This window comes from Buteo buteo, chromosome 17, assembly GCF_964188355.1.
Source record: "Buteo buteo chromosome 17, bButBut1.hap1.1, whole genome shotgun sequence".
NCBI lineage: Eukaryota > Metazoa > Chordata > Aves > Accipitriformes > Accipitridae > Buteo > Buteo buteo.
In genome coordinates, this window is record NC_134187.1 from 16,918,233 (window position 1) to 16,940,575 (window position 22,343).

The 22,343-nt window shown below is 38.8% G+C and overlaps 2 protein-coding genes across 7 annotated transcripts in view; one reads left to right on the forward strand and one right to left on the reverse strand.

The window, feature by feature from the left end:
• CPSF3 (cleavage and polyadenylation specific factor 3) overlaps positions 1-13,399 on the reverse strand; it is a 21,873-nt gene extending 8,474 nt beyond the window's left edge. Inside the window, exons 1-12 of one of the 2 annotated variants that reach the window (XM_075049168.1) lie at positions 13,256-13,399; positions 12,357-12,420; positions 11,591-11,688; positions 10,524-10,652; positions 9,381-9,558; positions 7,625-7,714; positions 6,394-6,544; positions 3,871-4,046; positions 3,331-3,489; positions 2,411-2,557; positions 1,254-1,406; positions 161-269 (exon numbers count right to left, since the gene is read on the reverse strand). In XM_075049168.1, the coding sequence (XP_074905269.1) occupies positions 161-269; positions 1,254-1,406; positions 2,411-2,557; positions 3,331-3,489; positions 3,871-4,046; positions 6,394-6,544; positions 7,625-7,714; positions 9,381-9,558; positions 10,524-10,652; positions 11,591-11,688; positions 12,357-12,420; positions 13,256-13,326 (1,525 nt within the window). In that variant the 5' untranslated portion in view covers positions 13,327-13,399. Of the gene's footprint in view, positions 1-160; positions 270-1,253; positions 1,407-2,410; positions 2,558-3,330; positions 3,490-3,870; positions 4,047-6,393; positions 6,545-7,624; positions 7,715-9,380; positions 9,559-10,523; positions 10,653-11,590; positions 11,689-12,356; positions 12,421-12,734; positions 12,804-13,255 lie in introns of those variants that run through there. The other variant, XM_075049169.1, reaches the window with a different exon arrangement.
• On the forward strand, positions 13,389-22,302 carry ITGB1BP1 (integrin subunit beta 1 binding protein 1). Of its 5 annotated transcripts, none has more exons than XM_075049174.1 (7): positions 13,389-13,439; positions 14,896-14,996; positions 15,869-15,947; positions 16,665-16,801; positions 18,021-18,143; positions 21,039-21,188; positions 21,920-22,302. In XM_075049174.1, exons 2-7 carry the CDS (start codon positions 14,925-14,927, stop codon positions 21,989-21,991), a joined length of 633 nt encoding a protein of 210 aa, XP_074905275.1. In that variant the 5' UTR covers positions 13,389-13,439; positions 14,896-14,924; the 3' UTR covers positions 21,992-22,302. The 5 variants fall into 5 exon arrangements, with proteins under 5 accessions (XP_074905275.1, XP_074905272.1, XP_074905276.1 ...); XM_075049171.1 differs by having other exon boundaries at positions 13,428-13,561; XM_075049175.1 differs by having other exon boundaries at positions 13,428-13,561; positions 18,021-18,113.
• Positions 22,303-22,343: the final 41 nt, after the last annotated feature.

A 22,343-nucleotide genomic window follows, 5' to 3' on the forward strand; every position in this document is an offset into this window, starting at 1 on the left:
CTTTAGGCAAACCTAAACCAAAATAAACCCAAGCTGTTCACTAACTGCTTACCAAACACAAAATTACATAAAAAAACCCAGTATTGTATATGTTTTAATGAAAAAAGAAAGATACAGTAAGTTTCAATTACCTACTGAGCACATCACTGTCTTTACTTACTGGAGAGGTCACATGGAGAAAGGATGTGATAGTTAAAATTTCTTTTAACTAGGATTCCAGAAATTCTCTGTCCTTGCTCTGGTTTCTTATCTGCTAAAGAACCCATCACCTGGAAAGAAAAAACACACATAGTGCAACAAGGCAATCTGAAGTATTCATTGCTATGGAAATGTGTTGTCGTTTAACCCCAGCTGGCAACTAAGCACCACACAGCTGCTTGCTTACTCTCCCCACAGTGGGATGGGAGAGAGTGAATAGGAAAGAGTAAAATCGAGAAACTCGTGGGTTGAAATAAAGACAGTTTAATAGGTAAAGCAAAAGCCATGCATGCAAGCAAAGCAAAACAAGGAATTAATTCACTGCTTCCCATGGGCAGGCAGGTGTTCAGCCATCTCCAGGAAAGCAGGGCTCCATCACACATAAGGGTTACTTGGGAAGACAAATGCCATCACTCCGAATGTCCACCCTTCCTTCCTCCCCCAGCTTTATACACTGAGCATGACATCATATGGTCTGGGATATCCCTTTGGTCAGTTGGGGTCAGCTGTCCCAGCTGTGTCCCCTCCCAACTTCTTGTGCACCCCCAGCCTACGTGCTGGTCGGATAGGGTGAGAAGCAGACAAGGCCTTGACTCTGTGTAAGCACTGCTTAGCAATCACTAAAACATCTTGGCATTATCGACACTGTTTCCAGCACAAATCCAAAACATAGCCCCATACCAGCTACTATAAAGAAAATTAACTCTACCCCAGCCAAAACCAGCAGAAGATGAAATGTAGTTTTCTCAGAAAAATCAAACATAGTATAATATTAACTCTGAAAATAAAAGGTTAGAGTAACCAACAAACATTCTGAGATGTAACACAAGAAAAAGTTGGAAGAGTGAAGAGCCAAACAAAAAAAAAAAACCCACCAAAAAATCCCCCAAAACTAAACCCCAAATACAACACTAAACGCAAAACATTCACGTAGGTTGAGTCCCTGGGAAACATACATGATCCAAACCCAATTAAAAATAGAGGCTTGGAAGAAAATGTGTAGTTTTTATCCCAGATGAAAATACTGTTGTACAGATAAAACACTGATTTTATACCTTGGCAAGTTTTTCTCCTCTGAAGTTTAATGTCACAGCTTCAGTATTCCTAGGATTATGAACTTCTATATGAACTTCATCATTATCCTCATATTCCCGTATCAATGCTGCTTTCAATCTGGCCATTTCATTCTGCTCACCATGAACTAAAATCTATAGGAAAGACAGTTTTTCTTTTAGCAGCAGTTATTTGTCCAACCAGACATGTTTGGTAAACAAATTATCCAAGAAAACTGCTGTCATGTACCTCATCTTTATAAAAATGTAATTTCATGACATCACAATATATGATACATTAGCTTAATTATATTACGTAGTTCTAAGTTTGTCTTTGAATTCTATGCATCATTCAAAGGCCTAGATTTCATGATCCTGAGTATTAGTGGAAAAAAACATGCAAATAAGCAGAACACATTACAGAAACTCCATTTAACTTTTCAAACACAAACACATTGTATTATGAAAGGGAAGTATTAACTTAAATTCAACAATAAAATCTAGTTAGCTTTACAGTTTTGTGTCTGCATGTAGATAAATATAAACATAATAAACATGCAATTCAGAGAGGATGCTTCACAGTTCGCGATTCACAATTTTCTTTGCCAAGTTAAATCCCCTCTTCTTCTGCTATGATTTCTCTTCTTTCTTACCTGTGCTTGCACACTGATTCTCCTCCAGCCTCAGTAAATTTCAGATCCTAGTCCCCATTTTCATATTCTGGTCTTTCACACCTCCTGCTCCCTGTGATTTACTCACTCTTTTACCCGCAAGTGCTGCCTTTGTCTTTTGGTGCCTGCTACATACCTTCAAATCAATGTTTTCTTGTTTATTTTGGGGCAAATTCCAGTGAACTATTCCAATACCAGTGTCCCCAACTTAATGCCGTCCTATACTGTATCTTACTTGTACAAAACACTGCTAAACTAGTTATGGACCATACCACTTTCCTGAAAGTCATCCCCAGATATCCCACATGCAGACAGTCAAGAGCAAGTTCCTCTACTTTGCTAAGGTAACATGACGAAAAATGGTTAAAATCTCCACCTTTGCATAGGGATACTGGCTACTGATAGACACCAGTACCTGCCTTGATGCTTCAAGGCTGTGAACCAGTTTGATGAATCCCACTCTGGAGAAATGGCAGCATGTATACTAACCACATGTGGAGGTTTCAGGGCCCTGATAAATTCACTAGTTTGTTGATAATCTGTGTGAGCAGAGAAAGAAATGTAATCCACAGACATCTTCAGTGGGAGTTTTTGCCCTGACATAGTTGTGATCTCTTCAGGTTCAGACATGATGTGCTAGAAAAATAAAAGAGCACTTTAAATAAAAAATTGAAAGCTTCCTACAGACACCATATAACTAATGCTTTACATTTCAAAAATCAATGAAATAATATTGGCAGCCAGGTTGAGTATGAAGAACTGAAAAAAATCTCTCAAATTTCACAACACACACACTCACAAATGAAAAAAACATGCACAACACACAACATTTCATCTTTTGCATCCTCAGCAGATCTGGGAGTTCATTCTTCTTCCAGATACATCTCTCTCAAATTTACATTGAAATTATAACAAGTGTGTGACTTCTATCTCTAAAGGCAAAACTAGATGCTCTGGTTGCCCTTAGCTGCGGGAGTTTGGAAGGAAGGATTTCATTCTCTACAACCAGACAGTGGCACAACATGTGCAAGGCAGTCTGATCTCTGACACCTAAGCAGTGTTAGATTTAACTACTCCTCTATAATTAGGGTTAGGGCACCCCTCTCAAAAAGTTAAACAGTGGAGGGGTCTAAAGATGGAGAAAAGTATCGCTCATTCTTTCTCATGACAAGATAACTGCTCCTAGAAAAGATTATTCTGTATAACATCACTGGAAATAGCCATATGCAAATTTTCTGTACTTTTCATTAGTATTAGCCAAAAGCAGTAAGTTTTCACTACATAATTATGCATACCTGACAATGCAGGTTGTCAGTAAATCCGTATAAAGTTGCTATTGGCCAATTCTTTTTAAACACAACATGGAATACTACTTCATATGAAGAAGTTGTGATGCATTAGCAACTCACCTTAGCAAGTGTTCCTTCAACACAGTACCCTGCTATAATTACTCCGTTTCTCTTATCTGTGCACCAGCTTTCAAACAACTCTCTAGATAAGCCACTCTGCATCATACCTGGGGAAGCCATCACAACACTTGGGCCAATATCATCAAAATGATCCATACTCTAAATGGACAAACAGCATGAATATCAGTTACCATAACTCACTTAAATGAAGGACAGCCTAGCTGCACCCTTGAACAACATACAAATAGAGCCCTATGTTCACCAATTGTATCCCATCCTCATAAAAAGTGCCCTTTGCAGGAAAGTTCCTCCTATTGATGCCCATAAAGAGCAAACCATAAGCACAGGGATCTAGAGAGGAAGAAAAGTTGGGGCATAAGCTCCCCTCAGCCAGCCCTCTAAATACTGGGATAGCAGATAACTCACATATAAACCTGTACCTAATGAATCTATTGGATAGTAAACATGCAAACTATTCAGCAAATACGAACTCTTCTGTCACCCTTCCTCTTTTGTAAGACAACCTTATCTCAAGCTTACCTTCAGATTACTAATATGCTTGAAAACAAATGGATTGTTGATGTTAATTTGCTTGCGGATTTTGTCATTCATGGCATTGACATACGTCTGATAAACTGCCATACATTTCTTTGCCAAAGAGGAGGCATAGTATATAGGGATATCATGGAGTTCAGGATGATTCTGCCAGTATTCATCTAAAAAAACAAAAACAATGAAAAAAAACCCAAACAAACCCCTGTAACCACCAAAAAACCACACAACCCTGTCCAAAGCATTATCTCCAAAATGCATGCTTCTCAGAAATGTTAATACTTCTTGTAAAATGGATTTAGCAGTGGGTTTTTTTATTTTTATTACAGCAAATCACAGACTTACTTTTTTTCACCTGCTCTACTAAAGAAGAAAAAGCAATCACCAACTAAAAATGTATACAACTAGTACAAACAAACAGGCAAACAAACATGAAAAAGATGAACTTCTGATATTTTTGGCAGGTCAAATTCCAATCAACCACCGACTTCAGCTACAAAGTATAAAGTGTACACGGTATTACACAGCAATAAATCTACATTTACAACAATGCAAGTTTTACTACACCACTGCAATAAAGCTAAAATGTCTCTGTCAAATATTAATTATACATCTAACAGGTAGAGACATCTGCACATAGATATGTTGGTGAGAATTCACTGTATCAAAATTCTGTAAAACAAATGTGTGGAGTTCAAGGCATGTAGGTATCACCCAGTTATCAAGCCTGGTTTCCTGTATATCACCAACAGTTATATTTTACAAGCTTAACAAACAAAACCAGGAAGAAAGCCTTCACTAACCACAATTTATTTTATCAGTGATGACAGTAGCCATAACGTTTACTAAACACAAAGAAGAGATCTGAATGCAGCTACACAAACATAACTTATTTGTTTTCCCACTTGGATACAGTTCTGCTAGTCTAAAACATATTTATATTGCGTAAGTGAGGAACAATAATCCAAAAATAGGGGTACACTCTTTTGGTTGTATTTATACATTTAAAATGATACAGCTTTAACCTAACATTTTTCATCTGCAGACAAAGCTATTCAGAACATGTCAGAAAGGCTCACTGCCATGATTATCTTAATAAGCCCAAGTGTAAGGTGGACACGGCCAATAAAAGATAACCAACAGCAGGACTTAAGAGTGACAGTAAAAGACTGTACTCATTGTCACAATTATCTATACCACAACACAGTATTTTATTTTTTGTCATACACTTGTGGAAAGAAGAAAAACAAACACAGAAGTCTGTGGGCTCAGTTGTGTAGGCATGTGAGATGCGATTGCATTTTCCATCTAATTAAGCATCCAACTGCATGTCTAGCTTTACTAGATGTGTTTACAAGCTTATCTTTAGAAACTCATTTTAATATCTACACACAGCAAGGAGAGGCCAACAAATTACAAACTAATGGCTACACAAGATTTAAAATGTTCAGTTTTTATCTCCTCTATAAAATAAAAAACCTTCAATCAATGATAAGTAGTAAATAATCCTACAACATCGAATATTACCCCATGCCTAGATCCAAATTTATTAATATTTGAATAGACTAGTAACACATTTTGAAAACAAACTAGTTTCTAATGTTGAACTAAACTGAAACAGAAAGTGAGAAGAATTTCAAGTATATTGGGTAACACTTTAGATTCAATATTCCTAAAAATAAGTATTTTAATTTGGAGACAGTTACCTTTTGATCTTGCTAGCATTTGCATGAACAAAAAGACTAGTGAAAAATCACCTAACATAGTACAAATTAAATGTGCTAAAAGGAAGCAAAGAAGCCTGGAAATAATGTATTTAAAAACTGTTTTATCCGAAGTACCTTGTAACAACTACCTATATATTTTATGTATTTAAAAACTGTTTTATCCGAAGTACCTTGTAACAACTACCTATATATTTTATGTGAAGTGGCTTGTTATGATCATGTATAACTCTGCACCCCCCACTCCCACCCCTCCATTTTTGCTCTTCTTAACAAAGCCTAATTTGCTTTCCCATTATCATTAGGACTTTAGAAATGCTGGAAGTGACTGTTATGGTCTTTTCAGTTTTTCCTATAATGAATTCTTCATATAGGTTTCTGAACTAAAGGGCAAAGATAGTGAAACTTTGCAACAAAATACACCTTTTCTTAGCAGTACCGTTTAAATAGAACAGTTGTTGTGATTGCTTACTTTTCAAGCTGTAATAATAGTCCCTATTTGCTGAAATCCTGGTTCAACAAGATTCAAAAGTCAAACACATATTACCATGCCATTACCCTTTCCTTTCTATGTCTTCGTCCTACCTCACAAAGCAGAACTGCCTTGATTGGTTTATTGGATTTTTTGCATTTGAACAAACATGCATTATATATTCTCAGGTAATTAACATGCTGGAAAATGGCTGAAGAGTTGCTTAAAAAATTGTTATATCTGAAAGACTGCACATGAAAACATTCTCATTTAACTTTATAGCCTTTTATAAAGAGGAGCTGGAAAGGTACATACCTAAAATTAAAAGTAGTTCTTGAGCTCGTCCCAGGGCAAACACAGGAATAAGACCTCTACCTCCTCTATTTACAATGTCATGAACAGTATTACAGAATCTTGCCTCTCGTTCTTCCCTTTTTTCATGAATATGAGTACCATATGTGGATTCCTACATATAGAGAAACCGAATATTAAAAGTACTGACACAGACACTAATTCTTGCTCTTCTGCTCTGAATCCAACAAGAAAATGCAGAAAAACATACTGGTGTTAACATGGTGGGGAGGGGAAGGAAAGGTGAAGAGAAAAATTTAAACCCACCCCCAAATTCCCGTAACCACCTCCACTAAGATGAATAACCAAAACTTCCCCTCTCCCAAACCCCTCCCAGCAATTTGGAAAGACAAATCCTGTTGGGGGGAGGAAAAAAACCCCAACAATGCTATTAATTTTGATGCTTCTTTTAAGAGCTTTCAAATTTAACATACTTATTTTCCTAAGTAGAAATGCTGCCACTGCTTTGATGAAGGTATTACCATGTTAACATGGCTCACTAGTGGTACATGTGCCACAGTTTAGAAACACCTAGCCTACAATATAGGAATTACACAAAATACAAGATTTTGATGTGACTTGAAATGACATTATTAGTTACAGAAAGCAGTTCGAAGGGACACAATAAATGAAATAATTTTAAGTGTTACTCTCAAAGATCCTACTGTTCATTTCCAGATAAAACTGTTACTTCTAAAGTTTCCCCTGAGCTTCTGATTTTCCCAACATGGATTCAGAATAAACCCATATTGCTCAGAAACCAAAACAATATAAAACAAAAAATACAGTATAACACACAGGCTACTTTTACCCAGGACAAATTCTAAACATAGTTGGAAGTAGGTTAGGATCTACTAAAGAAATATCTGGCTAAATTGGGGTTTGTACAACACATCTAGCAAACACCAATCGAAACCTAATATATCTCCCGTCTTGAAAAGGTTTGTCTAGAGGCTTAAGGAGCTTCATCAGAAGAATTATAAAATGAAAACTAGACTTTTTAATAGAGTGAAAAGAAATGTTGGAGTGTACTGAACACCCAAGCATTCAGACATTTAACACAAATCACGTACTACCATTAAATCTCCACTAATGAGAAAGACTAAATGAGTCTTTCTCATTCCATTTTAGCTTTAAGTAATACCCCTATACAAATTTAATTCGTAATATAATGAAATAATTTTGTAAAACTTACAATTATAAGAATATCGGGTTTAATGTTGGGAATCTCAGCTGCCATCAGATGTCTATCTTCCTGTCTTGAGAAATCACCTGTATATAAAAGCTATTGGAGACAAAGAGAAGCAGTTATTCTAATTACAGGTTCTACCAGGTCAGCAGTCTTTAAAAAGCTGTTGTATAGGAATGATATTTTTTAAGTAAAGATGGTTTTAAGGAATTTATGATATAAAGATCACTTGTACTTTAACTGAAGACTCCTCTCACGTAGACAGTGCTTACAAGATTAGGTCAATAGTACTACAACACAAATATTTTACCCACAATAAATAAAGGTAATTCAAGCAGTACCATAATTCCAACAGAACTAGGTAAACAATTATTAAGATTTTATTTTTTGTTTGGGATATAAAGGTGCCATTTTCAGCCTTTTCCATACATGTACTGACCATTAAGAAGTAAAAACTGACATAACAGAAAATACAGCAGGTCCTAAGTGGAAGTAAAAAGTAGGTAAAACTGCATTTACATATCAGAATGCAAATATAACGAATAATCCAATAAAATTACTTATTAAAAATTCTTCTAAGATTTTCTGACAGTAAAAGAAAAGGCTATAATCTAGCAGATTTTCCAAATGGAATGATCGTGTTCCCCATTACACGAAGAAGTAATTTGTAACTGTTAGTAATTTTTAATGGATTCTTAACTGCAGGGTGGAATGCAGCTCTCTGTGGCCAAAATAATGGTTTGAAAACTGAGTATTTTTTACTTAACAATCATTCCTTGGATGAAAATGTGAATAATAATAAAACATAGTCAGCAACAGCAGATAACTGGTCTACAAGTAATCTATCATCACCTTTCTCATTTGCTTCACAGGGAATTAAAGAAAATAATGGATATTAAAACTCAATCCATTTGAGTCATGCATAGCAAGAGGGAAATCTCTTTCTCCATCATGCCTTAATCAGAAAAAAAACCCGCAAAAAAGGCAGTAAGAGATCTAAATTTTTTTGTAATCATTGTAAATCCAGTTCTATTTCTATACTTTTTTTAAACTTTAAACTTTTAAAATCCTCAATCATTATAAACCATGAACAAAGTCCTACTAGACAGCAAAGCTCAGGACCACCATCTCTCTTCCCTCTTCACGGCCGCATGAAACTTTTCTTGGGCAGTGATTATCCTACTGCACTCCAATTCATGAGACTAGTTTCATGTATCTGGTTTTGACACAGTGCTGCCTGTGATTATAGGATGACTTATTTAATCTCTCTATGCCTAAAATTAATAATAATCCTATTTCTTTAGGTACTTTAGCATAAGAATGTTATGAGAAAAATATAACTCGCACACTTAGACAAATGCCATTTAAGCATCAAGACAGGCAGACATGGTAAATCGGAATTACAAAACCAAACATCTGTTCGTAGATTTTACTAAAATGCAGCTTCCATAAGACTGCCTCAGCTATCAGCTACCTCTGAGCAGACCAGCAGAAAAACTACATTTTTACTGGTTCCAAGTCTGACTCGTAACTCACTGCCATAAAATCCAAACATCCTACCTGGTTCAATACACATGTCACTTGCTAGTTCTAATCAATAAGCAAATACATGGTCTAAAGTCAAGGCCTCCCACCTTGACTTGAGTCCCAGTCTATCTGACAGCTCCAGCCACAGTGGTGGGGCTTAACAGAAAATAATAAATAATTAATGAATACATTAGAATTCAGGCATGATTTCAACTTTGTAATAAAAAGAAAATACCTTCACACCAGCTATTTCAATCATAAACATGGCTGCTCCCAGAACATGGCCTGCGTGGTAACACCAGAATTTGATTCCTGCCACCTCTTTCACTTCATGGAAGTTGATGGTCTCAATCTTGTCCATGCTTTCTTCAAGGTCTGTTTCTGTATATAGCATGTCATCCGCTGATATATTACTAGATATAAGTGAAATGGCTAAATATCAGCTCATCTTACCAGCTTAGAATATGTAACAGTTGGAAAAAACTTTCCCTGGATTTTCCCCCGCTGACAGTAAGACTTCCATTCAGTAACGCTACGTCTCCTACATTGGAAATCAAGTCCAGATACTCTAATGAAGTTCACCTAAGAAGAGATAAAGCATCTTTCTTTTGAAAGGCCATGCTAGACTAGTCTTTTCAGTTCAGGATCTGCTCTGTATTTGTCTAAAAGTACCAACAGATTCCCAGCCCTGGACAGAAATCCGCCACTCCGCTTGTAACAGTCCTCAAAAACTAAACTAAACCACACTTTTCCCATCAGCCCAGAGCAAACAAGTTAAAAGAGGACTGTTTATCAGGTTTCTGACCCAAGCTAGAATCTGCTGAGTTGAGATAGGCTCAGGAGCGTTGCATTCACACAGAAAAGATATGTCAAGACATGTAACAGAAGAAAGAAAAAAAAAAAAAAAAGAGAAAAAACCCCAACAACATGTAACTAACAGAGCACTCTTTGTATATTTAATATTTAATCTGACCTTGTCCTGAAGAGTGATTTGTATCTTTAGGGGCTTAAAATTCACTACTTCTGTGAAGCTTAAGAAAAAACAGCCATTAAAAAGCATGAGAACAAAAGAGTGTCTTAAGAAAGACAGATGGGGAAAAAACGGGATACTATTAAAGGTCCAAATAAGGCAAATGAAAAGAATGAGAGGAAAGAAGGGAAGATTTATTATTTTTTTATTGATAGGAAATTATTTGAGACACACATTATCCATGAGGCTGTAAAATGATTCATTACTTCTAAACTGGTTATAATGTTGCTACTTGTGGCAACATCCAGGTTCATCCAGCCACCTTTGGTGGGTTCATCTTAAGTTTCCTCTGGGATATATAGGTGAAATAATTCAGGAGTTGAAGAGACAACCCCAGGGTCAGCTTACCTGACTTTGACATAGTCTGAAAGAAGCCATCTGTAAATAGCTTTTGTGGCATGAGTCATAAACGTCCTTCCTTTAAAACTTGTTTTCTGCAAAAACCATGGTAAAGCCCCACAGTGATCTAAATGGAAACTTAAAATAGACACACAAATCCAGTTAATACATTAACATGACACAACACTAATACATATCATATAATTCACTACTTCACTGGATTAACATAGCATCACGAAAATCCGAAAATCCAGAAAGAGAATTTTCAACCTTGTTGTTAACCATGCTGGTCTATATTCTGTATGCTAGTGACTAGAAACGTAATGAAGAAAAGGTAAGAGTAATACAGGAAATTCTCCATTAATTGCAAAGGTTTTATCCATATAATTTCAGAATTAACTTTTCTGTAATTTACATATAAATTTTGAGGGAGAAAAATAACAGGAACCAGGAACACAATAAATGTCAAAGATACAAGAAAGCTAACAAACGTGATCCTCAGTTTGCATGTTGGACACCATGGATTAGAACATGAACTACTATAATAAAATTATCTGGCCACACTTCTAGCTTGACCTATCTTAAAGAAGTGCTTTTGAAATACAGGTAGAACAAGCATACACCATGAAAACTCAAGATTTTATAGAGAACCAGTTATTACTGGTTAAATAATTTAGAAATGGCTCTCCTCATCTCTCAGCCCCTAGACAATATTTAAATGACATTCAAAGCTTGTGTAAGTCTCTGAGAACCTTTTTTGTCCAAAGCCAATACAGCAAAAACCCACAACCAATACTTTTCAGAAGTCTTTGTGTGGAAAACTCATACTAGAAGCTGTCACAATGGTGTTAAAGCAGGTCAGATTATAAAAAAGTCAGACGTCACGGCGAGCTCAGAGGGGAGTTGTAATGTCAAAAGTGACCAAACATCCTTAATTTAAAAAAAGTTGGAACCTTAAATTTTGCCATGCCACTACCATCTATATAACACCTATTTTCAGCCTCTCTTAATAACCTACAAGTGAACACAGCTCAGACCATGACCTCAGTATATTTGTTGTTTTAGGTGCAACTTACTGACTAATTAGGAGGAGATCAATCTCAGCAGGATCTATTAAATCAATGTAAGGAAGAGCATCCATTCCTTCCAGTCCAGGATGGATTCCACAATCAAGCTGAAAAATAAAACAAAGTTAAAGCTTCTAACAGAACATATAAAAAACCCCTCTTCCATTTTGGTCTAAAATATAGTTACTAGTGACTGGTAACTTTTAGCATCATGCAAAAAAACCTATTTTTATCTTAAGCACTGCTTTTAGCATTAGATTTCACATCTTGGGCTTCTGTCTAAATGACTTATCTCCACTGGGAAATCTTTCAAAAGATTCCAGTCTTTGTTTATAATTTTGTACCTACACAAGCCCTCATTCACCTTCAACAACACCTGAATACACAGAACCAGTGTATGCAAGTTATTTCAGCCACCATCTCAGACGACAGCTGGAAAAAGGAAAGAGAACATGTATGTGTTTATATGTGACTGTTTATGCACAACTGTTGGGAAACATTAGCCTTAAGTTCCACTGAAACCTAACACGTGTGAATTTTAGAATCCACACTTCAGACACATACATTCTGTTTGGGGATATGGATTTATTTTACATGACAGCCTCTGTAATGCCTACTATCATGTATGCTATATTGTTCCAGAAAGCTACAAAATGTGCCTCTTCTACCACAGTGGCTGACTTCAGTGCAGAGGCTGAATTTAATCTGTAACATCTTTTTGTGATCTTAAGTACTGTAATGACAGGGCATACAAATACATTAATGCCATAATTACCATTATTTTTCTTCCTTTAAACTCCAGAATGATGCATGACCTTCCTACTTCTTGGCCAGCACCTCTGCAAAAGGATGTCAAAGTCATCAAAATTAAAACAATGCACAATGTATAGATGCAACTGTATGCTGGATGCCTTTAGTAGGATTGTATTTCTGTGTGGAAATAATGACTGCACAGTCCTTTTAAGCTCAGGTGTTTAAAGTAACTGAACAGTTATATTTATCTCAATGGAAATGAGACCCTAGCAGAAATAAAAAGAATCTGTTTGGGGAAATTATTTTAGTCTCTTCTGGTTTTTATTGCATGCCTGTGCACTCGACTCTCAAAGTATTGAAATGTATAATGAACAGAAAGTTTACTTAAGTAACAGATCACCTTGGGCTGAATAAGCTTGAAGTAGCATCTTCAGGTTGTCCAGAAGACAACTCTTGTGATCCTACCAGAAACACCGTCAAATTGCACCGGCATCTCTACCAGAGAAAGAAAAATTCAACCTGGAACACTACACAACGCTGTCGAAGTGCAAAAAGCAAAAAAGAGGTTTTTTGTTCAGACAACACTTCAACTGCGCGTAAGGGAAAGGACGCAACCCTTCTAACCGGGTGTGACCGCTATCCCGCAGGCTGCGGGCTGCCTGCTCGTTGCAAGAGCAAGCGACAAGCCGGGAGGGGAGACACCCCCCCAGCAGCCGGGGATTTCGCGGCCTCGAGCAGGGCTTCCCTCCGGGCGCGCTCCCGCCTCACCTGCCGCGGCGGCACAACCGGCGCCCGGGGGAGGCGCCGGCCCGCGGCCGGGGGCACCCCCACCCCCGCGGGACGGGGCTTCCGCCCGCCCGGCGACCCCCGCCCCAGGCCCAACGCGCCGCTCCGGCCGTGGCGCCCGCCCCGAAGGCTCACAGGGGCCGGATGAGCAGCTGATCGCTCTCCTCCGCCGGGATCAGGGCCTCGGCTTTCCGCTTCGCCGACATGGTGGCGTGAGCTCCGCCGGCACCCGTCCCCCCGCCCGCCTTCCGCTTCCGCCGTGCCTGCGCCTGCGGGGGGACGGAGCGACCCGGATGTGGAAGTGTGCGTGCGGGCGGAGGTGAGGGGCCGGCAGCTAGCGGGGCCCGGGCGCTGTCCGAGGAGGCGTCCGCCCGGCTGTTGCGGTCTTTGAGGTGCCGGCGGCGGCGCTGGGAGGAAGGGGCTGACACCAAGCGTCCCCCGGTAGGCGGGGGAGGGGAGCGGGCAAACGGCCGCTTGCTGCCGCCTGCTGCGACAGGGGCCGCGCTCCTGCCGTCCGCCAGCCCCCTGGGGTTCGGCCTCTCGCCCTTCTGTGGGAAGAGGGTTTACCGGTTTATCATTGATCGGGTTATCGTTTGGGGATAGAGGTATCGAACGGGAAGGAGACAGAACAAAACGCGGGATGCGGTGCTACCCAGCCTAGCTTCTCTGCGCCTCGTATTAAAAAAGCTTGCGAAGTAGCGAGTGTTGAGCTGTGCCTTCCTCAGAGACGACCGGCAGAACCAGCGGATTTGCCTGCGTTCTAGCAGCAGCCCCTCCGTGTTGGTGGCTGGAAGGAGCCCCGAGGGACGTGGGTGTGCAGGGTACCGCGGTGCCTTGCTGCACCCCTTGTCGCTGAGAGTGGCTTTTGGTCTGCCAGGGACCAAGTGTGTGCTTCATGGCCAACACAGCAGTGGTCTGGGGACTTGTAGTCCAGCACTGCATCGCAGGTCCAAGCTTCCCCTTATGCGTCTTCCATTATTTTCTGCAGTGTGAGCTGTCTTCCTCCTTTGTGCTCTTTCTTTCATCTGCTCAAAATTTCTGAAGCTTTGTAATTAAAATATTCTTCTCTGAAGCTGGGAAGTAGGGTTTCAGCACTTCCTGACTGGGAGCCAGCATCCTGCTTCTTGACACTGGCTGGCCAAATGTTAAGTGCAGCAAGTGAAGTAGTAGGGTAGATACAGGAAAAAACGCTTCTGGAATACTCTCAGAACTGCCAGTAACTCAGTTCTAAGGCAGTACATGTAACATGCTTTTTGCTTTAAGTTTCAGGAACCTGTTAAGTGGTAATGGTTTCTCCTAGAAGTATTACAATTAGTAGTTCTTCAGAAGTAGGGGTTTGGGGGTTCATCTTTTTTTAAATGGGAGCATAATCTCTGGAGGAGGGATTGCATTGGATGCACTTTGTAGGGCGCTTAGGTTGTAGTTACAAATAAAAATAATCTAATGCTTTTAAGTGGGAATATACATTTTAAATTTTGTCTTGTCTCTAAATCTGTATCTTTATACACATTAGAAACTGACCTTTGTAATAGTCTGTAAACTGGGTGGCAGGATTTTTTTGATGAATCAAAAGGATGGAGAAGTTTTAGCAGAGAGCTTGAGGGACCTTTCCCAGTCACACATGAAGAGCACCAGAGGAACATTCCTACTTCCATTCTCAGAGTCCTTTACAAGTTTCCAGTTTTTGTCCACTTTGGATACAGTCACTCTGCTGTTTGCCAGGAACTCCTTCTCTTGATGATATGACAGCTTTAATTTTTATTTTTCCTACCTAGAAGATCTTCCTTGATCCAATTATGAAAAAATGTTTAGAAAAGGAAAAAAACGACACAGCAGCAGCAGCTCACAAAGCAGTGAAATCAGTACTAAAAGCAAGGTAAGTTGAATTTGGTATATACTCTGTTTATGGAAGCACAAGTTGACAGTTCAGTGGTTTGCTTGCACTGATGGTAGGATGTGATTTCCATAAAATGCCATGTTGCACTAGGAGAACTTCCTACTTCTACTATTCCTCAGGTTGTTTTATGAGAGTTAAAAAACCCTATTCATTATAAAGCCCTTGTATTCTGAGATGAATGCTTGATTGCTTCTGTAGTGAAGCCCACAAACACAAGAGTTTCTGGCAGCACATAGTAAGGTATGGAGGAAAATGTAGTATGTTTGTTCTGTACTAATATTGTCTTTAAGAAGGTGCCTGGTGCTAGGTACCAGGAATGAGTTTATTCTTCAGTACTAGTTGGTTACTCAGTATCTCTAAAAAGTATTCTTCATTTTGAATAATGTGTCCATTTTGTCTGATAGGTTTTGGAATGATCAGTTGAATATTCTGGATTTTCCAAGGTGCCGTTTCACTTCCCTTGCACTGCTATGTTATTTCAAGCATTGGTGACAAGCATATAGTTGTCAATTTCTTCAAGTTAAGATGCAGTACCAGAAAAGTCTGGACATAACCTTAAGGTTCATTTTCTCTTTTTCTTTTATTTCCTCCTCCTTTCAAAATATTTGTGGACTTCTCAGGGGTTCCTGCTGAATTTGTATCAGTCTAATCTACAATGAGGCAGAAAGATAACTTCAGGAAAGAAATAGGTGGTGGTGTTTTTTTCTCCCCATTTTGCAGTGCTGCTTAAGTAATTAGAACATAAACACTAGTTTATGTAAAAAAAAAAAAAAGAGTTTAGGCAGGGCATATAAAAGTGAATTGTTACTATGTTCTCAGTAACTTTCTGATGATACGAATTTTTTTCTTAGTCTGTAGATTCCAGTCTTGGGGGACTTTCCAGGTCTAGTACTGTGGCTAGTCTAGATACAGACTCCACAAAAAGTTCAGGTATGTAATCAGAGTTTGAGCAGATAAGGAACAGTATTAACTTTATGTGTGTTTGTATAAAAGAGCAGAAAATGGAAAAGGTTAAAGTATGTATTTTCAATAATTGTGAGTGAATCTGTTAGCCTGTTGACTAATTCATGCATAGCTCTAGGTTTCTAAAGTATTATTAATGGTTCATTTAGGATTAAGTCACTGTTTTTGAAGTGAAGTGTCTGAGTAAGAAAAACTTAGTTGCATTACCAGTCTGTTACACAGCCTAAATCTGGTATAATCTTCTGGGAGCTATGTTTCCTGCTTTTGTGAGTTTACATTTGCACTGAAATAATGGAAGTAAGATTTAATTTTACTTCTTCTTGCTCAACAGATGACAGCGTATCACTGTTGGACCAAACAGTTCATTTAAAACAAATATATATATAAAAGTAGAACCAGCTTTTCTATGTTTTCTGATTCAAGGTTGTTAACTCCAAATTTTAATTAGTATAAACAGTGTTGTATTATGGATTCATACGAAACTGTTGCCTTTACCAAGGGCTGTTCTGAATCAACCCAGGACAGTTCATTAAAGAGAGGAATTAATATACTGTGGTAAGGTTAAGTGTTTGATGAAAGTCTGCAAAAATTATGGAATTTAGTAAGTTAGCCCCATTAACACCAATTAGAATAGCATTACTGTTCTGGAATTCTTCAGAATTGCTTTGGTTTATTTTGTTGCAGGACAAAGCAATAGTAATTCTGATACTTGTGCAGAATTCAGAGTTAAATATGTTGGTGCCATTGAAAAATTGAACTATAATGAGAGCAAAAGTCTGGAAGGGCCATTGGACTTGATAAATTACATAGATGTTGCACAGGTAAGTGGGTTACAAAAGACAATACCAGCAACGTCAGAACATCTTAAGCTTAGGTATATTTCTTTCATATTATCACGAGATCTAACATATTTCTTTGTAAATTTTAGACTTAGTAGAATAAAATAGCTTACTTTAAAAAACATTAAGCTATGAATCTCAAAACCTGTCACGCTCAATTCCATCCTATTGAGCAACTGGAGAAGATGCACCCAAAAAGCTGTTCTGAAGAAGCAGGCTCAGAGCAAAGGCCCTTTTGATGAGTCTCTACTGAACAAGTATCCCAACTGAAAGTTGTTATATTGTCTTCAGCACTGCTAGGATTAGTAACCAGGAAAGAATATCTCCTCCAGATTTCCTTAGTACTGTAGAGGTTTTCCCATAGAGGAAAATGTCAAGTTTCTGCTTACAATCACTTATGAACCTCTGACCAAAGAACCTGAATAATATTTGGGTCACCCTTGCCAAACTGTGGTTGCTTATACTTATTTTTGTGCTAAAAGCTGTAACTGGTTGTTCTCATTAGGTAGCTGATCATTTGTAGCTTTAAAAGCACAGAATGTCTGTTTATCTTACAGCAACTTGACATTTCAAATATCTGAATATATGCTAAAACTATTTTTACAGCACAATTACAAAACTGCTGCCAGTGTGGAACATAGATCACCCAGGGTCAGCGCATCATGACAGGGCATGCATTATTTTTCAGCCCATCTGATTTGACCAGAGTACCAAACTCTCCCCTGAGATGATAAATTTCTGGAATCATGTAATATTTAGAATAGAATAGACTAGACTATTCCAGTTGGAGGGGACCTACAACGGTCATCTAGTCCAACTGCCTGACCACTTCAGGGCTGACCAAAAGTTAAAGCATGTTGTTAAGGGCATTGTCCAAATGCCTCTTGAATGCTGACAGGCTTGGGGCATTGATTACCTCTCTAGGAAGCCTGTTCCAGTGTTTGACCACCCTCTTGGTAAAGAAATGCTTCCTGATGTCCAGTCTAAGCCTCCGAGCCTCCCCTGAATGTATTTCACATAACGTTAAGAGATTGGACGAGTGCAAGAGTGGCAGGCAGACTCCACACAGCAAGATACAAGCAGGGTTAGTGATGTTTCTGATCCAGTGGACTAAAGTACACATAAACCCATTTTCTATTATGTATCTGTTGTTCATGTTCTTCTGTCTGCACTAAAGGCTTTTGTTTGTTTCCCTCCAAAGCAAGATGGAAAGTTACCTTTTGTTCCAGGTGAAGAGGAGTTTATTATGGGAGTTTCCAAATATGGCATTAAAGTTTCAACATCTGATCAGTATGTAAGTGATTTGCAGCAAACTGTCTTTTCGGTGAGAGTTGAAAAGTGCTTTTACTTATTTCTCTGATAGATGATCTGTGTGACCAAAATGTCAATTCTGGCTTTAAGCAAAAGTTAAACAAACGAACAAAAAGGCTCTGACAGCTTCGTGTCGTATCTCCTCAGGGCTGTCTGTATTTTCCTGGTTGGATTGGTTGGATTTATGACAAAAATCTATTCCTTTTGAGATAGAGCACCAGACAAAAAGCAAGCAAGCCTTTATGCTCTTTGGGCACATCTTCCTTCCTCTGTGGCTGTTCTGCCATTCTCTCACATGGAGAAGTAGCATGACTGTGGTAGCCAAGACCACAGGTTCCTCAGCCTGAGTTAGTAATGCAATTCCTGCTGATGTTATTGTCAAGAGGAAAAAACAAAGGATTTTTTTTTCAAGAATACCTGAGTTGTCTTCCTCTTTAAAGTTCCAGCCTTGTGCTCCTAATTCAGGAGTGGGAGTTCATGATTCCACTTTATTGATCAAGCGTATTTTTTGTTTGCATCATTTCCTAGTGTAGTTTATTTTCCTTTAGCACTCTTCAAGTAGCTCTTTTGCTAAAAGTAAAAATCCGGTCTCTTCCCCAGGGCCCTCCAGTTGCCCTTGCATAGCTTTGTATTGCAGCCATGTGGTTTCCTTCTGGTTGCCCTCAGAGCCCCAGATACCATAAATACTTGGCCTTGTGAAGTCATGACCCATCAACAACCCAGCAATGCCTCTTCATAAAAGCCTTGAGTATGAGGAAAGTGAGTAGCATTGCTCAATAGCTGAATACTCTGAAGGGAGCCAAAAAGTTTCATTTGGTCCCTTCAGAAAATAAAACACTTGTTTCTAATGCCTGGGAGGAAGTGTCGTAGTTGTTACTCAAACTTTGAATTCTTTTGGGTTCTGTTCTTACTGTGCTCCTAAATTCTTAATTCTCATTAAGAATATAGGTTACACTATTATTTAAATTCTTTTGTACTTTGATAACAATCAAATAGGTAATTTTAAGACTTTTATCCATCATTCTTCTGTCTTCAAGCTGAAAGCATGCACAAGCTGATAAAGCCGCCTGTGATTAAGCTAGCTTGCACTGGCATTTTATTGCATTGCATTCTGCTTCCCAAATTCTGGCTTTTTGCATCTGTGTCACTGTTGACATTTAATTTGTCCTTGTGTTAGTCCACCTAACTCTCTTCATAGAGTTCCAAGATGAAAAGGTTTTCTCTGCATTTGTACAAAGAATTCAGTCTTTTATGACTTTGGGGGAAAGGTGAGAGTTCTGTGATTTGTAGATACCTTTGCAGGTGAATAGGCAGCTATTTATTTCAGATGCCAAAAAAGAGAATGATTGCAGGATACAAAATTTTTCCTCATGGATTTCAGCCAACGTTTGAGAAATTATTTATTTCATTAGTGACTGAAATATGTACAGATATGTAATTCACTCATACACTTCTGGTGTTTGTGGATGCAACCACTAGAAACCAAAGGCGAAGCATTTATAGAAGTCACACTGAGGCTTTGGCCTTCTTCACATTCCAATTTTGTGTATTTGTACATTATATATATGTACATACACCTATGGCACAGTGTGTCCATCTGCCATCTCATTTTTCTCTCAGCTGCAGAATCCCCTCATAGCCACATACTGGAAGAAGGGGAGGAAATTAATTTAAGGGGGACTGTGTACTTTAAAGAATGCTATCCTTCCTTCTTTTAGTGATAATCTACATGCACATTAGCACTGTAGCAAGTTCCAAGCAAGTAACTCTAAGAAGTTACAAGTAATTTGGACGGAAATCTTGGCATCTTTCATACAGAGACTGGAGGCTTGATCCAGTAAGTCCCACATCAGCTCCAGCTGCCTTCTGTGTGGTATGGTAGTTAGTAATGGTATGAATAATTGTGAGCGATTGCTGAGTGAATGTCAGGGATGGAGATCAGCAAGGTGATCTCGGGAGCTCTGGTAGAGGGCTCTCCCTTGAGGGTTTCATAGCAAGCATCAAGCTCAATGTCCATTTTTACAGCTTCTCTATCAAAGTGGACATTTCTTTAGACCCTTCAGCTCTTGATAGGGACAAGGTGTTCAATGCTATGAACATAGAAAAAGAGCTGTCTTGAAGTCATAAGACCCAAGAGGTGGTATGACTGGAATAAACCAGATGAATATTAATGGTTGGGTGGGATGGCTTGAGAAGAAAGGCTTTGTGTAGCATAGGTCTGCAGAGACCTTGTATGGGGCATCAGCCAATCCTTTTGTGGAATGGCCAAGATCAGAACTGTTGGGACTATGGTGAAACCCTGCAACTGCTGTGCAGAGCAGCAAGTTTCCCAGGCTAGATCTCTGCAAGAGTCAGGACCCATGCTGTGGCTCAGGCCACAGGTGGCCTGGCTACAGCCACATGGCTACCACACCCCCACACCCCACCTGCCCCAAAGCAACTAACCTTGTCCATACCCTCTTCTGGGAACAGTTTCTTGCCTGTACCCTTCCCAGAACTGAGATGGGACTGTCTGGAAAAATACTGGAAAAGTAATAGTTGTTTTAAGGTTTTAAGTTACCTCTGTGCTAGTGGTAGAGTGTACTGCCTGTCCTACTCACAGAGGGCAAGTGAGGATAGGTGGGAAACGAATGTGTGGGTTTTTTTAGTATGGGCAGTAATATAGTCCACATATGAATGCAATTCTAATATAGAAGCAAAAATTAAAGCTAAAATTGTGTTAAACCACCACTTATTTTTTTAAATCTTGAACTAAACTCTCAATTAAAAGATTATAAGTTTACCAAGGAATACTTTTCTTTTGTAAATAAATCTGAAGTATTCTTTTGTGAGAGAATCAAAACAGGTGGAAAACTGAAATAGCTGTTGCACTGTTCCAGAGTAACTTTTATTTGCCACATGGTTTCAGGATGTGTTACATAGGCATGCTCTCTATTTAATTGTACGGATGGTCTGCTATGATGATGGTCTGGGAGCAGGAAAAAGTTTACTGGCTTTGAAGACAACAGATGCAGCCTCTGAAGAATGCAGCCTCTGGGTATATCAGTGCAATAGTTTGGTAAGAGTTTATGTTTATAGTATTTAATTTAGGTATCAGTATTTTGATTGTAAAGGGAGATTCTAGGCCCTTTTGAAGGCTTTTTGGCAGAAGGGGGATTGCTCAATTAAAAAGAAAGAGTATAAATGTGCCCTGGCTGAGGAAAGGAGAAAAGCCCTGCTGACTGCATTTGATCAGCTTTGAGGAAAAATACCTACATTCCCTAAAACTGCCAATGAAAGTATATGCCTGAGAAAGCTCTTTGCAATCTAAAGAGTACTATTGTAGCTGCTAAGTACAATCCTCCGTTTGTATTTTCAAAGACAAAAATCTCTTAAGATCGGACAGAGCAGGGAGGGATTGAGTAACAATTCTGGTAGTAGAGCATGCATGCATATTCATAAGTAAGGGAAGTGATCCCTTCTTACGAGTAGGAGAATTCATTGTCAAGGTGCTATGATGTGACACACCCCCTTAGCAGCACTGGGGGAACACACAAACTGACTTTCTGAATGCTAGTGTCATGCTATGTTGAAAGCTAACAACTCTGACTTGTTTCAAAAGAGCTCATTTAAAACAGCTTCCCCCATGTCACTGCAGACCACAGAAATCAAATTAAATCTCACTTGTGCTACTCCATTTTGCATGTCTCTGCCAAAAGAATGATAAAGGTCACATTCTCCTTTAAATGAGTTTTGAGACGTTCAGAAGTTCTTCAGAAAGTGTTAATGTGAATGTTTGGATTTTTTTAGGAACAAGCACAAGCTATTTGCAAAGTGTTATCTACAGCCTTTGATTCAGTTCTAATGTTGGAGAAGTCCTGATTTTCTTCAGCAGCACGTGACTGTGTAGTACAAGAGGCCTTTGTGTGAGGAGGGAATGGGGCTCCTTTGTGATACCACAGACTAGCAGTAGCTACATCCAAACCTAGAAAAAATTTGCTGTGCAAAGAAGAGCCATATAACCTTGCACATGGTACTTTGTCATTCCCCACCCATCATGACTTGAAGAAATTATTCCATCTTCAGTTTCCAAGACAACACAATTTTATAATTAACATGAATTTTTTTCCTAAATCATGTTTTGTATATTAATGTCAATATTGTAGAAATGTAAAATAAAACTGACACTTCTATCTCTTTGTCTGAAAAACAATTTGTTAATATAGACTTCAGT

What these genes read in the sequence shown, in the direction of transcription:
- ITGB1BP1 (XM_075049174.1), top strand. Translation starts at nt 14,925, where the DNA reads ATGTTTAGAAAAGGAAAAAAACGACACAGCAGCAGCAGCTCACAAAGC. An exon ending in AGACTCCACAAAAAGTTCAG is followed by an intron (nt 15,948 to 16,664) that starts GTATGTAATCAG and finishes ATTTTGTTGCAG; the next exon opens with GACAAAGCAATAGTAATTCT. An exon ending in TATATCAGTGCAATAGTTTG is followed by an intron (nt 21,189 to 21,919) that starts GTAAGAGTTTAT and finishes GGATTTTTTTAG; the next exon opens with GAACAAGCACAAGCTATTTG.